Below are 13,767 nucleotides of genomic sequence, written 5' to 3' on the forward strand. Positions count from 1 at the left end.
TTTCTTGATCAAGACAATCTTCATCAACTCACGATGCCAACGACATCACTACCGCGGACTGCTCTGCAGCGCGCCTTCTTCTCCGCCCGCCCTTCGCCGTCTCAATGCGTCTCCCAGCGCATCTCATCCCGCGTCAACCAGACCACCACCCGCACATTTTCTCGTAGCTCGACTATGCACTACAAGACTGTAGAAGAGGCCAAATCGAGATATCGCTTCGGACCGTTCAGTTGGCAAGCTGGTATGCTCTTCCTGTCAGCCGGTGTCGGTATGGCCTTTTACTTCCGCTACGAGAAAGAGCGCATGGCCCGCAAGCGCATCGCCGAACACAGCAAAGGAGTCGGTCGTCCTCTGGTCGGCGGTCCCTTTAAGCTGATCGACCAAGACCGTCGACCCTTCACCGAGCAAAACTTGAAAGGAAAATACTCCCTGGTCTACTTTGGCTTCACACACTGCCCGGATATTTGCCCCGAAGAGTTGGACAAGATGGCTGGTATGATTGACAATGTCAAGGAGAAGCACGGTGATGTCATGAGACCTGTCTTTATCACTTGTGATCCTGCAAGAGACACACCAGAAGTCACCAAGGAGTACCTAAAGGAGTTCCACGAGGATATGATCGGCTTGACTGGAGAGTACGAGGATGTCAAGGCTACTTGCAAGGCTTTCCGTGTCTACTTTTCCACACCACAGAACGTTCTGCCTGGGCAGGATTACCTCGTAGACCACAGCATCTACTTCTACCTGATGGGTGAGTCACTCTACAGAAAGACACCATGAATCATTGCTGACTTCACACCACAGACCCTGAAGGCGACTTTGTCGAAGCCATTGGCAGAAACTTCACCGTCGAGCAAGCATCAAGAGTCATCAATGACCACGTCGCTGACTGGAAGGGCAAGATTGACAAGTCCACCTAGACTTGTTGTACAAACATCAACCCACAAAACTTGTACGAATACTGGACGCCTTGTAAAATCACATTGTACAATACGAATCACTAAATATACTGAGACTCCTCGCTTCTTTGTCAGATTTTGATTTTAATCTTTCGGTGCATGTGGCATGAACTCTGCTCCTACTCGTCTAGGTTGTTGGATGCATGGATGTGACACTTCTGATTTAACGCACTCCAGTACGTTTGATAGGTGGAATGTGGGCTGTGGAAAGGCAGAATGATTTTCAATTAGTGGCAGCTGTCGATCAGGAGAGAGCTGGACTTGCATGGTCTCCTTGACAATGTCTCACTTTTGGAAAAAGAAAAAGATCATGCATTTTCACAGCTCACTCATGTCTATTACATCGCAACGAAATAGCCGTACTTTTTCTCCCTCAACCCACGAGAGCACGCTCTCCTCTATATAAGCTCTCCTGCGCGTCAAAGAACCATGCATCTCCACAACTACACTTCCAACCCACCTCCCTTCCATGATACTCCTCATTTCCTCTCCTTGTTCCAAATCAACAACCCTTTCCCATACAACCCACCAATAACACCAACACCCCTCTTCTCATCCACCCCCACGCCACTAGACGAGTAAATCTCCTTGCCAACGTAAACTTCCTGCAACCCTGCTTGCTCAGTCCATTGAGCCACATAAGTAGCTGCTTCTGCATTACATCCTGCTGTTGTAACATCAGAAGCGCATCTGGCTCTTTGTTTTGCGAATTTTTGCAGAGAGGAGAGGTGGGCGTGGCCGGCGATGAAGAGTTTGTCCCCAGAGGTGTGTAGATTATCGGGGTAGAAGGGTGTGCTAATCGCTTCTGTGTGCTTCAACGTCGGTGGAAAAGTGCTCTTGTCGATGCTGTAAAAGAAGATTTTTGCTAGACTGCTTGATGCGACGGCGAGGGTGGTTTCGTTGAGAATCGCAATGCCATTCGCATATGCGAGTCTGGAAAGTTGGGTCGCGGCTCCGGTTTGCAAGTCCACATGTGTGATGCCGCCGAAAGGTAGTCCGAGATAGGTTTCTAGTTTGTTCATAAAGCCATTGCTTCTCGGGGTGAAGAAATGGTCGTTGGTAACTAGCACACTTGTGTCTGAGATTTGCACAGCAGCATTAGGAGCTCTCAAATAAGGCGATGAGATACTTCTGATGAACGTAGCAGAGTTTCCGAGCCGGGAAAAGTGGAAGAGATCGAGTCTGCTGCCAGAAGTCGCGTGATTCACTGCAATAAGCGTATTTGTGGCGAGATTCAGAGAGAGACCCAGAGGATGGAAGGAATAGTCTTCTGGAGTGGAAAGAAGACGTATGCTTTCCAACGATGGCGTAGGTCGAGAGTAGTCGTAGAGATAGAGTGCGCCGTTTTTGGTAGGGGGTGTGGTGAAAATGCCCTATTGTGCATATCATTAGTACACTGTCTTGACTTTCTATACCGCTCTGACTTTTATTTTGATGTTTTGAAAGAGACTGATAAAAATGCAAGCTTACCATGACAGTATTCCACCCATCTCTACTCTCGTCGCAGCTTAAAACTACATATCCAGCCTTTTCGTCTACAACCAAATCTTCACAGTTTCTTAATTTATCTGCATATTTCACTTCGTAGCTTCCTTGTTCTGTGAACCAGCCTCGAGGTGTCGAAAGCTTGGATGGATGATTGGAAGATTCGAGATTGTAGAGTAGAGATAAGCGAGAGTAGATGTGTGGGATACAAGCTGCGATCAGCAGGAGAAACTGTTGCTTTCAGTTATTACAGAATCTGGATAACGAGTTGAGAGGACTTACGATGTTTAGTTTAAGACCCATTTTTGATGGGTTTTTGGGTGTTTGGAGGGTTTATTGGTAGGAAGGACGGAGTGACGTTGGGTGGAGGATGGGACGTCTTGCTTACGCAACGGCTTTTGGCGAGATGCGCGGTAGATCAATGACAAGCCCCATCAAACATTCCACAAGGATGGAATCGCACAGCATACTACAGACAGAGAGCTCAGACCGTGGCAGTCCCGGCGACAAGTCTTTTTTTAGCAGTCTGTGGATTGCAGCGATATGACAGAGAGGCGCATCGAAGCCGGAGTGTAGTCCTCCGGGCGACGAGCTCCTGTCCACTCTGCATGAGTCCACGGTATTATGACTGTCTGATTGTTCACTGAACTTTCCGACTATACACCTCTTTGCTGTTTTACGATCGAAGTCCAAATCTCTCTTTGTGCATGCTCATGGTCGGAAATATGGTTCTCTCTTTGTACTCACTACCGCATCCGGAACTGGCTTCCGCCCGGTCGAGTATCTGAATATCCTGCATATTGAGACAGTTCAAAAAAATTGAGAAGAAAGATTCAAGACTCATTCTCCACTATTCATGGCTTACCCTGCTGATATAGACATGGAAGGTGTTGCACTCCCCCAACCACACACTTTCCCCATACCCGAACCACCATATCTACCTCTCCGCGGGAAAGAACACTGGTCCGACATCTCCCAAAGCTACACCGCAGAACTCAAAAGCGACAATACCGGTTTCTGAGTCCGTAAAATCACTTCCAATGATCCTCCAGGATGCAGACTCGGTCCTCCCAGCCAAATGCCAGACTATCATCCCGTGGTGGAGAAATATGGCTTGCAGGTTCTGGAAGCTGCTGGCTTTCTCAATGATACAGATGTACAGATGACGCCGGATCTGCGTGGTCAACTTGCCATTGCGGGATATAGGAATCCGGAGGGAGAAATGAGGAAAATGCTACATCCAGTTTTCCGCAGAGATTTGTGGACGAATGCATCGAAAGCACAATTTGCTGTAATGCAGCCATCTATTCTGCTAGCGACGGCTATTCTGGACGATCCGGTTACGTTGTGCTATTTCCACGCTTTAACAGTGCCGGCGAAGGAAATGGAGACGCTTTCGCTGGATACTTGTACAGTGAGGACGGAGTGTAAAGTCATGGAAATACCGGAGTACTTGACTGCCGTAGAACAAAATGAGATTCTCGACAAGTTGTGCAAAACGCGGGAATGGATACAATGGACATTGACAGATTCGCTTTTCGCAGCAACAGGTCAAACAAACCGTATCGAAGACGAGGTTGGGAACAAGCGACCTGCCTCTAGCTCGTAAGTAACCACCCCCCCTCCGACTTCTTCACCATTGAACTAACTGTTCGAGCAGCAAAACAGCACAATCAATGATCGAGATATCCTCCTACTTTACAGAAGTCCTACTCTACCACCGCGCCCTAAAAACAAACCCTCACGATAGCCGCCACGAAGACATCCACCTCGACACCCTCCTAACAGCAGGAATAAAACCCTCACACCTACGCTCCCAAATCTCTCTCAACTCATCTATGAACCGCACAATCATCCAGCTCACCATAACCCTGCTCCACGAATTCACCCACGCCTTTACAATAGCCTGGCACGAACGCCAAGATAGCTCCCCTTCATCTCCATCATCCCTCCACGCCTCTATTGCAGACACAATGCAAGATGTCCTCAAAGAACCCTTTTGTCCCGGGAACAAAAGCAACGAGCAAGGCTTTTGCTTTGAGAATTACATTTTCGGCGGGGTTGTGAAGCCCATCCATACACTCCTCCCTGTGCTCAGTGACGCCTTTGTCGCACAACAAATGTGTTTGGCAGTTCTCGGTCTGAGTATCTCTCAAACCTGGGATATCTGGGCTGAAAACGATGGAAGCCATGATATGGGTATTGTGGATGACAGTAATAACATGACAAGCCCTTTGGAAAGAGGCAACGACATACAATTCCCAGTTCCTGCAAAGTGGGTTTCTTGGTTGGTGGGGGAGCGGTGTTGGGGAGAGGAAGTGCAGAGGTTTGGCTTACAAGTTGCTGTCAAGGTGCCAAAGGTAAAGGGGTGGGGGGTTGTCAGGAAGGAGCAGGGGGAGAGGGGGGTTTGGGGCACTGGGGAGGAGAGGTGGGGGGGTTGTGGACGAGGGGGATGATGAGGGGGGTGTCGTGGTTACCGAATTGGGATTGAGAGGGAAAGAGTGAAAGAAGGGTAGAGATATTAAAAGCCCGTCGGTTCGGTCTATGAGTACGAACTTCAGAGGGATCCGAGGAATGGAGACGGAGGTCGCGTCTATCTGAGTTATGTCAATAATGACTTATGCCACTTTCCCACGGACATACAATCGAATTCCGTCGTATGTTCGGTCAGGGACGCCATTGCCGACCTCGGTGGTGCCTGCGCTTGCGTTCTCGTCCTGAATGGCGACAATATCACATGTGCTGACGGGCCTCTCGCTCACACACTTAAACATGAGGTGGTTGGTGTTGGAAGAAGATTGACTTCGCTTGTATGGAATGGATATATACAACACACTATCGGACAACATTTGAGCGGCTTCCAAATCGTTGGCTGCTGTCCATCTAGCAAATAACTTTCCGCTGTTTTGAGTAGTGTCCATTTGTGTATAAAGACATGCTACATGTACCCAGGATGTGGTGGTGATGTGTGTCAGCCGAGTGTGTTCCTCCCGGAGACTACATAGATCTGACCATAGTTTCTGGCAGTGTCGAGATGTGGCATGTCGAATTCGGGCTGCTGTGTGCAATCTCATTCTAGAATCGAAAGTCCCGGAAGTCTGAGCTGCGTACATGAAGCTGGACATCGGACACGTGTACAAAGACGCGGTCGATGAAAGAAGCAGCTCAAGGCGGTACAGTTCTCAGATCAGATATTGCGACCGTCAGGGTCAAGATATCTTGTCCATGGCTTCAACCTCTCGAACGTGATCTTGACTTCAATGACGGACTTGTCCTCCGGTCAGGCAGCTCCCTGCTGTGGCTTCGCCTTCCACCTTCGCGATCGCGACTGTAGCTCTTCCTTCTCCCATAGCTCCCACTCCTGCTTCGCCTATCGTAACGGTCATGACTCCTGCTCCTGCTTCTTCGTCTCTCATAGCTGCGGCTTCGACTCCTGCTATCATAGCTTCTACTCGGTGATTGGCTGTCGCCATTCCTGACTTGTTGAATTTCGTCATCACTTCCGTCTCTCATATCTTCGTCATCGTCTCTGTCCAAGTCTTCAATCTCATCTCCTAGCGGACTGATACGCGGCTCCAGCACATCGAGGTCTTCCAATTGTGTACGAGTCGGCATTTTCCATAGCGAGGTTGCGCAAATACGGTCTTTTGTGAGCAAATCATCGACGAATTGATCGACGTAGCTCAACGAGTATGCATCCCTCGTCCTTCTCTTCAGCTTCCTGTAATCACCGAGATATTGTTCCAACGTCTCATAAATGTCCTTTGGCTCCCAAGTCAAGCGAATGTAAAAAGCCGCCAATGCTCTGAGGTATTTCCACTCTTCTTGTTGCAGGTAATGCAGTATAATCTCTTTTTCGGGTGTGAGTTGTAGCAGTTTGAAAGCCAAGCAGAGGAATGGTGTGGGTTTTTGACCGATGCCGTACGTTCCACCGATAAAGGACAGTTCGACTGCGCGATCGCAGAGGGTGGCGGCATTGAGACCAAAGCATTGTTCTTTCCAGTAGTACGAGTCGATGATGCGATCGCGGACGGCTTTTTCGAAGAGGAGGAGCGGGTTTTGACCGCGGATCAGGGTGCCGGTGTAGCCGCGGTCGTCGAGCATGCGCGTAGCATCTGCTTGGTGCGCCATGATGTGTGATGTAGGTGAGTTGGCGCAAATGATGGTCGGACAGATTTGGACATGCGATTGGATCCAGTGACGAAGTTATGCCAAGTGGGATAAAGCATGCACAAAAAGTGCGGAGCTTGTGTGTTGCTGTGGGGATGGGCTTTTGTCAACAATCATGCACGCCGATGAAGTGTATACCATGACGCTTGCATTGCATAGGTATATAGCAGGAGTAGAAGAATATGGGCAAGTTACTACTGACCAGCGGGCAAGTCCAAGTCTTGCTCTCTTCGGCATTCGGTATGAGAAGTCCCTTCTCCCCCTCCAAGTGTGTGCTAACCAGCAACAGTGGTAACAATCACTTTCTTCCTGTTTCTCGCCGGCTACACGATGCAGCAACACTCGGTGGCAAGCCTTCAAGCACAGCTCAAGCCTCGCATACCCATCGCTCCTGCCTTGAAAACCGCGCAACAACCTCTATCTGGACCACACCACCCATCACGCCTATTCGACGCCGAACAGAATGACCTCATCAACAAACACAATGCTGCCCAAGAAGCACCGACCGTAAACTGGCAGAAACTTGCGCATGTCCAACTCGTCACGAACCACCATGATGTTTGCAGCGCGATAATGCTCTTTGGCGATCTCGCACGCTCAAAATCACCGGCCCGTCGCATCCTCCTCTTTCCACAAGCTTGGGCTATGGAGAAGCAAGCTGGGAAACACGACATGATTGATCCGTACATGGACAGCACACGTCGCCTTCTTCGCCGAGCTGCTCGACGCTTTAATGTAGAACTTCGACCCGTCATCCCTCCTGCTGGTCAGGAGGGTATCTCAGTCGCAAGCCTGTGGGCCCTGACGGACCTGGCAAGAGTTATGCTGTTGCAGACACCAGGCCTGGTGCAAGATGTTGAAGCTTTGGATGCCGTGTTAGCCTACACAGAGCCTGCGCCCATGACTTTGTTGCAAGATACAGACAACTATCTCGAAGCCGAGGACTTGATTCTCGCAACACCTGCAAAGGAAGCACACAGAGTGCTCACAGCAGCCGGTCTGCAGAACCTCACCTCCATAATCCCCATGCTCCATCCCTCTCACCTTGCCGTCTCCATCATCATAGCCAGTATCGCCTCTCTCCACAACGCCATACACCCAAACAAGACCTCCTTCCTCCAAACACCCTACATACGCTTCAACGACCCCAAGCTACCAGGCCCAGAGTGGGAAGTCGACTACTCCAGAGTAGTAGAAGCCCGTCCAAAGGACAAAGATGCAGATTGGCTATGGACAAAACTATACGGCGAGTTTGCTGGTAGAAGATATGATATCTGTGGTTTGGGCCTGGAGGTATGGAGAGACTAAACTCCAAGCAGTGGTGCAGTGATATCTGAATTAGTTTGTGTATTCAATTAGACGTCACGTTCCTTTGAGCGCTTGATTGGGAGTTGTTTGCCGTAACACCCGATCGACCGTACATCCAGGGCTAAGGGGCCCGTGGGTGCAGGTACACACATGGTTCATCGCTCTCGCCTCCGACGTTTTGTAGTCTCTCATCCGCGGTGCAATACGACCGCGACTGTATGCGACCCCTCGCGCCACGCCGAGCGTCTTGCAGGAAGAAAATGCGAAACCGACCCGAATCGCTTCGTCGGCTCCGCTGCTTCTCGTAGAGACGGCAGTCGAGACGCAACGAACAGTGCCATGAAGGAATCGCGAGCGACAGGTTTGCTTGATGGCGGGGAAGAGATGGTGAGAAAAAGGTTGTGGCCAAAGGTGGTGGTGGTAAGTAATGAGAGTTGTGATGAGAATGTCTTGCTAGCTGTGTCTGTTTTGAAACGTCTATCCCATTATGCCATTGCCCAAGAGGATATTTTGGTGCATCTCACAATGACAAAAACAGGCATATCGTAATTTTTTGAGTTGTTGAGTAACGGCACGAAAAAATTTGGTCTCAAAGACTGCCTTTTGGTCATACACCCCATTTTGACATCCAAAGTAAAGAAGAAAAAATCCCATCTCACAAACTTCAACTCCGTGATCCCCCAACTTCCTCAAACCTCAATCCCCCAATCCTCCTTGATCAAATCCCCACCCTTCTCCGCAACCATATAAACACTACTACATATGTTCCCACTAACATGACCCGGGAAAACACTTGCATCCACCACTCGGAGTCCCTTGACACTTTTGACTCTTAATCTACTGTCTACCACTTCTCCCATTGCGCAGGTACCTATGAGGTGATATTCTCCCATGACCCAGTCTTTTACTGCTTCTTCGCAATCGGAGAGGCTGGAGAGGTTGCGGTGGGGGGCTGGGTATGAACGTGCTTGGATGAGAGGAGCGAGGTGGGGGGATTTGGTTAATTTGTCGATAAAGTGGAGACCGGCTGCTAGGACTGAGATGTCGGCTGGGTGTTTGAGGTATGCTGGGTCGATGCGAGGATGCGCCATGGGATCTAGGGATCAATGAGTCAGGATAGGACTTGTAGCTTTTGAGATGAAATGCTTACCAGAGCTTGTTATGTGACATGAGCCTCTGGACACTGGATATTGCAAACACGATGCTATCGTTACACGATGTGCGTGATTGTTATCTGGCGGCGGCCACAATTTCTGCGTGCGGATTCCATTTTCGAAATCTGCTCCTGCTGGAATCATGATGTACTGTAGATTTGCTGATTTGTCGCTCTCGAGATGTGTAATCACTTGTTCCAATTGTCGCTTATAGAATGGTGATGCAGGTGAACTGCTCTGGGTTTCTCGGATACTCTGGATGGTACTCTCGAGCTCGCTGGCAGAGACATGAGACTTGTAAGGCTGGAAACCTTGTGTGCTTGCGATGGCTGTCAGTGGTCCTTTTTGATACTCCACAAGGGCTTTTGTCGCTGCTTCCATTGTGTCTGGATCGCCGAGGATGTCCAGTGTGATATTTCCAGGCTTGAGGTCAAGACCAATGACAGCGCAAGCATGATCCTGAAGATTCTCACCGACGCCAGGAAGTTTGACAGCGCACTCGATACCAGCTGCATTCAGTTTTTCAGGATCTCCAATGCCAGAGAGCTCGAGGATCTGTGGCGAGTTGATCACACCTCCACAAAGGATGACTTCCTTCTTGGCATAAACAGTTTCAGTCATGCCATCAAAGACAAACTCTACACCCTTGGCAATTCCATCTTCAAGAACAATCTTGGTCACTTGTGCTTCGCAAAGCACTTTCAAATTTGGTCGACAAGCGTTTGCTTCAAAGTAGCCACGAGCAGCATAGCTTCTTTTTCCTTTGTGAGGTCCAGATCGAGCAACAGCACCAAGTGTGTTGAAGAAGCCGATATGATCTCCACTCCAAGGATCTGTAGGCTTCTTCGAGAGACCGGCGACTTCGTCCATGGCTTTTATAGCAAGGTCATTGATCGGAAATGAGCTGTCGTTGAAAGACGTATGGACTGGTCCTCGGGTACCATGATTTTTCCCGATATGAGGATAGTTAGTATTGTCAGATATGGACTCGTCCAGCTGATCGAGTGTCTGATGTTTGCGCATATATGGCTTTAATGCTTTGGAAGACCATGACGAGTCACCTACGAGAGTCGCCCAGTCGTCATAGTCCGCGTCCGAGCCTCGAACGTAGCTTTTCATATCAGCATTGATGTTTGTTTGCGCCCTTCGTACTCGAAGTAACTGACAGCATGTAATTGATAGCACTCGACCCACCAAGAGCTTTTCCTCTGCACAGATGATGAATAATTCCGCGATTGCCTTCCTAAAGCCACCGTCAGTAGCGTTCAGTGGTAGCAACTATCACGCTGACATACCTGCGGAACAGATTTGTATCCATAGTCATAGTCAGGGTTGCCCAAAAGCTGTGGGAAGGTAGCGGGAGTGTCCACGAGAGGGTCATCCAGCCTCGATTTTCCAGCTTCGAGCACACCAACCACGATGTCGGGGTCTTCAGTCAAGCGGGCAGCGATAGTCAGGCCAGCCGTGCCACCACCGATGATTATGAAGTCGTAGGTCTCGGAGAGAAAGCCTCGTGCACAAGCGCACAGTGCTGGGAGAGAGTTGGAAGCATTGTCGATACCATACAGGCCCTCACCTTGTCCATCAGGGGTTTTGTTCATCATTGTAGCTGTCTGTTATCAACGTGGTGCAAAACAAAGATGGAGCGACGCGATCTTATAAGCCATCGTGTTTGGTGAGGGCTTCTATTAGTTCATGCTTGGCTACAAGGTAGATGGCATTGGCGGCTTAGTCTCCATCAGCACTTGTCGTACACATGAGTAAGCCTATGAGATGTGATCGAAAGAGCTGGGTCGGTACAAATATCGAGATGCAAGTCCCAAGCCTCGACCCCTCTTTGGCGCCACGGCTAATAACAAGGACGCGGTGAGATCTGAGCGTGTTGGAGCATCTCGAATCCTTACCGTACTTGGCGGTCACAATCATCTGATAGTTCGAGCCCCATCGCTCGCTACGTTCCGCTGTTACGGCTGTAGGTATAAGAAGACGGTTGTCTCAGGAGATGGTAGGGTGGTATGGGCTGCATGCTAGACAGAGCTGCATGCAAACACTACGGGCTGGACACACGTAGACACAAGATCCTCGATCTGGAGACAAGTCTGACAAGTGCATGGGGTTGACTGGTTAGAGTTCAGCATCTGACAATTTTCTGAATCTCGGAATGGTCTCGCAGCAAGGTGTGACAGCTGTAAGTCGGGAGAGCAAGCGGCGAGCTCGCGATATATTACGGCTTGGCGCTTGTAATTTTTTGGCCTTGTGGTCGTTCTCAACGTCGTTAAGCAAGTCCCAAACTGGCGCTTGGCATGACTTGCGTTCATCTCGTCCTCTCGCACCAAAGGAACAATCGCAACTTCTGCCATTTTGATCATCGTCCATCGCGGAGTCAGATGCGCATTTGAAAAGTTTGACATCGAGAAGATGTCTTTCACTGCCATCTGTAATGATTTCATTGCTGCAGTCAGTGTTCTCGGACCAGAATTTGCACAACGGTCTATCGCCATGACTGGCCTCAAGGTTTCAATACTAGACATTCAATTAACCCTCTTCACAAGTACTCGAATACCAAAAGCCTGTCTGCCGTCATTTGTCAAACATTTGTATGCTTCAGACGTCGCTGCAGACACAAATTACCTATATATAAACATGGATGACGACGAATAAAATCTTCCACGGATGTCTCATTCGCACGAGGTGTCTCGCAGGCGTTGAAATTTGCCATCAGCCGCGCCAACAGGGCTTTAAAACCCGATATGTAAGACTGTTTTCTCGGCATGCGATTAGCAACGGGTGGCACACAAGACATCTTCAACGGCCATGTTGGCCGGATCCGTAACGTCTCTGGCAGCGTGGTGAACATAAAGTGAACAATGGCCATGCTGAAAATCACAGAAGCCACACAATACAATCTCAGCACGAAACTCGACTAGTCATGCACTTCTACCAATCTCTTACTACTTTGACGGCCTTGTACAGTCTATGCGAGGCTATACCATTGACAACGGCCGACATTCAAGGCAAACAAACATTTACCCTTGATCAGATACCAGGCGTCAACTCGTCCAGGCAAGCTCCTGCTCAGAAGCTCCTCAATGTCTACGCAAAGTATGCAAAGTCAGGAGCCTCAGCACCACCTGCTGTTCAAAAAGCTGCAGCCTCATCATCAACAGCGAGTGTTGCTGCCTCACCCGAGGTCTATGATCAATCCTATCTCTGTCCAGTCACCGTAGGAGGCAACACTTTGAATCTGAACTTCGACACAGGAAGCGCAGATCTCTGGGTATATTCAAATTTGCAATCTTCCTCACAGCGATCCGGACACTCGTACTACAACTCGAAGAATTCCAACCTGATGGGTGGATATACCTGGGCGATCACTTACGGAGATGGTTCAGGTGCGAGCGGCAAAGTCTTTGCAGACAAGGTCGTGGTTGGAAGCGCCACAGCTACGTCACAAGCGGTTGAAGCAGCGACATCAGTCTCGGACAGCTTCATCTCGGACACAAACAGTGACGGTATTCTCGGATTGGCTATGAGCTCTGCCAACACTGTCAAGCCAAACCAGCAGAAGACCTTTTTCGATACCGTCAAGGGCCAGCTTACCAAGCCAGTCTTCACCGCAGACTTGAAGAAAGGAGCACCAGGCACCTACGACTTTGGTTTCATCGACACCTCAAAGTACACTGGCAGCATCACATACACCAACCTGAACACCAATGGTGCTTTTTGGCAATTCAACGCAGCCGGATATGTCATCGGTAGTGGCGCCACAGTCAGCAAGACATACAGCTGTGTAGTCGACACTGGAACCAGTCTGTTGGTTTTGCCCCAAGACGTGGTCAACGCATACTACAAGCAAGTCTCGGGTGCCATGTACAGCGACTACCAAGGTGCCTGGATCTTCCCTTGCAACTCGAAGCTTCCATCTTGGAGTCTGGTCGTCAATGGCAAGCTAGTCACTGTACCAGGGTCTTACATGAATTTCGCCAACTTGGGCAACAACAATTGCTATGGTGGTATGCAATCAAACACTGGCATTGGTTTCAGCATTCTTGGTGACGTTTTTCTAAAAAGTCAGTTCGTGGTATTTTCGCAGATGAATGCCAAACCACAGGTGGGATTCGCGGCCAAGAAGCTGTAAGAGGTGAACTTGGTCACAAAAGCGCAGGTTGCAGTGGTTGACAGATTGAGCTGCTGGTCAGCAAATCGTTCCGACATTCAGGCTTTTTTTGTTCCTCATTATTTTTTTGCATCGTAGATCTCATGTACATATTTCATCTTCATTCTACGTTTCAAGTTCATCCAACAAATGCCCCACTAGTATCCTCTACACCCTTTGTGGAATATTAAAAGCTCTACCAAAGATCTCCAAGTTCAATTCGGCTCCCTACTAATGCCTTTTTTCCTAGTCACAACATGTTTCCAGACGGGATGCCACCTCGGGTACCCAGTTTCTACAGATCAAAAATTTGTCATTGAAGTTCACGATACATTCTTGCCAGTCTTGTAGCACTGCTCAGTAAGTCTTCCCAGCCTTGGAGAACAAAATCGCAAACACGAGGCATGAGATAAAGCGTTGACTGATCGCAATCCCAACGAGCTATGTTCCTGGTAGGATCACGGATAGAGACACGACCTTATCGTTGGGTGTGAGAATATCAATAAAGATGAGGTAATGGAGTTTTATGCGGAAG

At 49.2% G+C, this 13,767-nt stretch overlaps 7 protein-coding genes across 7 annotated transcripts; 4 read left to right on the forward strand and 3 right to left on the reverse strand.

Annotated features, from left to right (window-relative positions):
• Window positions 1-174: 174 nt before the first annotated feature.
• On the forward strand, window positions 175-920 carry AUEXF2481DRAFT_65536 (uncharacterized protein; the record flags this gene model as incomplete). The annotated part of the gene is made up of 2 exons (XM_013488459.1): window positions 175-751; window positions 805-920. The coding sequence occupies 2 exons, from the start codon at window positions 175-177 to the stop codon at window positions 918-920; spliced, it is 693 nt and encodes a 230-aa protein (XP_013343913.1).
• Window positions 921-1,192: 272 nt separating this feature from the next.
• Window positions 1,193-3,190, reverse strand: AUEXF2481DRAFT_39938 (uncharacterized protein). The gene is made up of 3 exons (XM_013488406.1): window positions 2,727-3,190; window positions 2,430-2,675; window positions 1,193-2,332 (listed from the first exon to the last, which is right to left on the reverse strand). The coding sequence occupies exons 1-3, from the start codon at window positions 2,745-2,747 to the stop codon at window positions 1,439-1,441; spliced, it is 1,161 nt and encodes a 386-aa protein (XP_013343860.1). The 5' UTR covers window positions 2,748-3,190; the 3' UTR covers window positions 1,193-1,438.
• Window positions 3,191-3,522: 332 nt separating this feature from the next.
• Window positions 3,523-4,900, forward strand: AUEXF2481DRAFT_29466 (uncharacterized protein; the record flags this gene model as incomplete). Its single annotated transcript, XM_013488342.1, has 2 exons — window positions 3,523-4,049; window positions 4,105-4,900. The coding sequence occupies 2 exons, from the start codon at window positions 3,523-3,525 to the stop codon at window positions 4,898-4,900; spliced, it is 1,323 nt and encodes a 440-aa protein (XP_013343796.1).
• A 325-nt stretch (window positions 4,901-5,225) lies between these two features.
• Window positions 5,226-6,605, reverse strand: AUEXF2481DRAFT_39940 (uncharacterized protein). The gene has a single exon (XM_013488407.1). The coding sequence runs from the start codon at window positions 6,573-6,575 to the stop codon at window positions 5,676-5,678; it is 900 nt and encodes a 299-aa protein (XP_013343861.1). The 5' UTR covers window positions 6,576-6,605; the 3' UTR covers window positions 5,226-5,675.
• Window positions 6,606-6,796: 191 nt separating this feature from the next.
• AUEXF2481DRAFT_4996 (glycosyltransferase family 8 protein) lies at window positions 6,797-7,922 on the forward strand (the record flags this gene model as incomplete). The annotated part of the gene is made up of 2 exons (XM_013488279.1): window positions 6,797-6,854; window positions 6,904-7,922. 2 exons carry the CDS (start codon window positions 6,797-6,799, stop codon window positions 7,920-7,922), a joined length of 1,077 nt encoding a protein of 358 aa, XP_013343733.1.
• Window positions 7,923-8,266: 344 nt separating this feature from the next.
• On the reverse strand, window positions 8,267-10,891 carry AUEXF2481DRAFT_217401 (GMC oxidoreductase). Its single transcript, XM_013488538.1, has 4 exons — window positions 10,372-10,891; window positions 10,243-10,319; window positions 9,073-10,187; window positions 8,267-9,018 (listed from the first exon to the last, which is right to left on the reverse strand). Exons 1-4 carry the CDS (start codon window positions 10,678-10,680, stop codon window positions 8,612-8,614), a joined length of 1,908 nt encoding a protein of 635 aa, XP_013343992.1. The 5' UTR covers window positions 10,681-10,891; the 3' UTR covers window positions 8,267-8,611.
• A 985-nt stretch (window positions 10,892-11,876) lies between these two features.
• On the forward strand, window positions 11,877-13,390 carry AUEXF2481DRAFT_39943 (uncharacterized protein). The gene has a single exon (XM_013488408.1). The coding sequence runs from the start codon at window positions 12,006-12,008 to the stop codon at window positions 13,212-13,214; it is 1,209 nt and encodes a 402-aa protein (XP_013343862.1). The 5' UTR covers window positions 11,877-12,005; the 3' UTR covers window positions 13,215-13,390.
• The last annotated feature ends 377 nt before the right edge of the window (window positions 13,391-13,767 follow it).

The sequence above is a fragment of the Aureobasidium subglaciale genome (genome assembly GCF_000721755.1).
Source record: "Aureobasidium subglaciale EXF-2481 unplaced genomic scaffold scaffold_10, whole genome shotgun sequence".
Lineage (NCBI taxonomy): Eukaryota > Fungi > Ascomycota > Dothideomycetes > Dothideales > Saccotheciaceae > Aureobasidium > Aureobasidium subglaciale.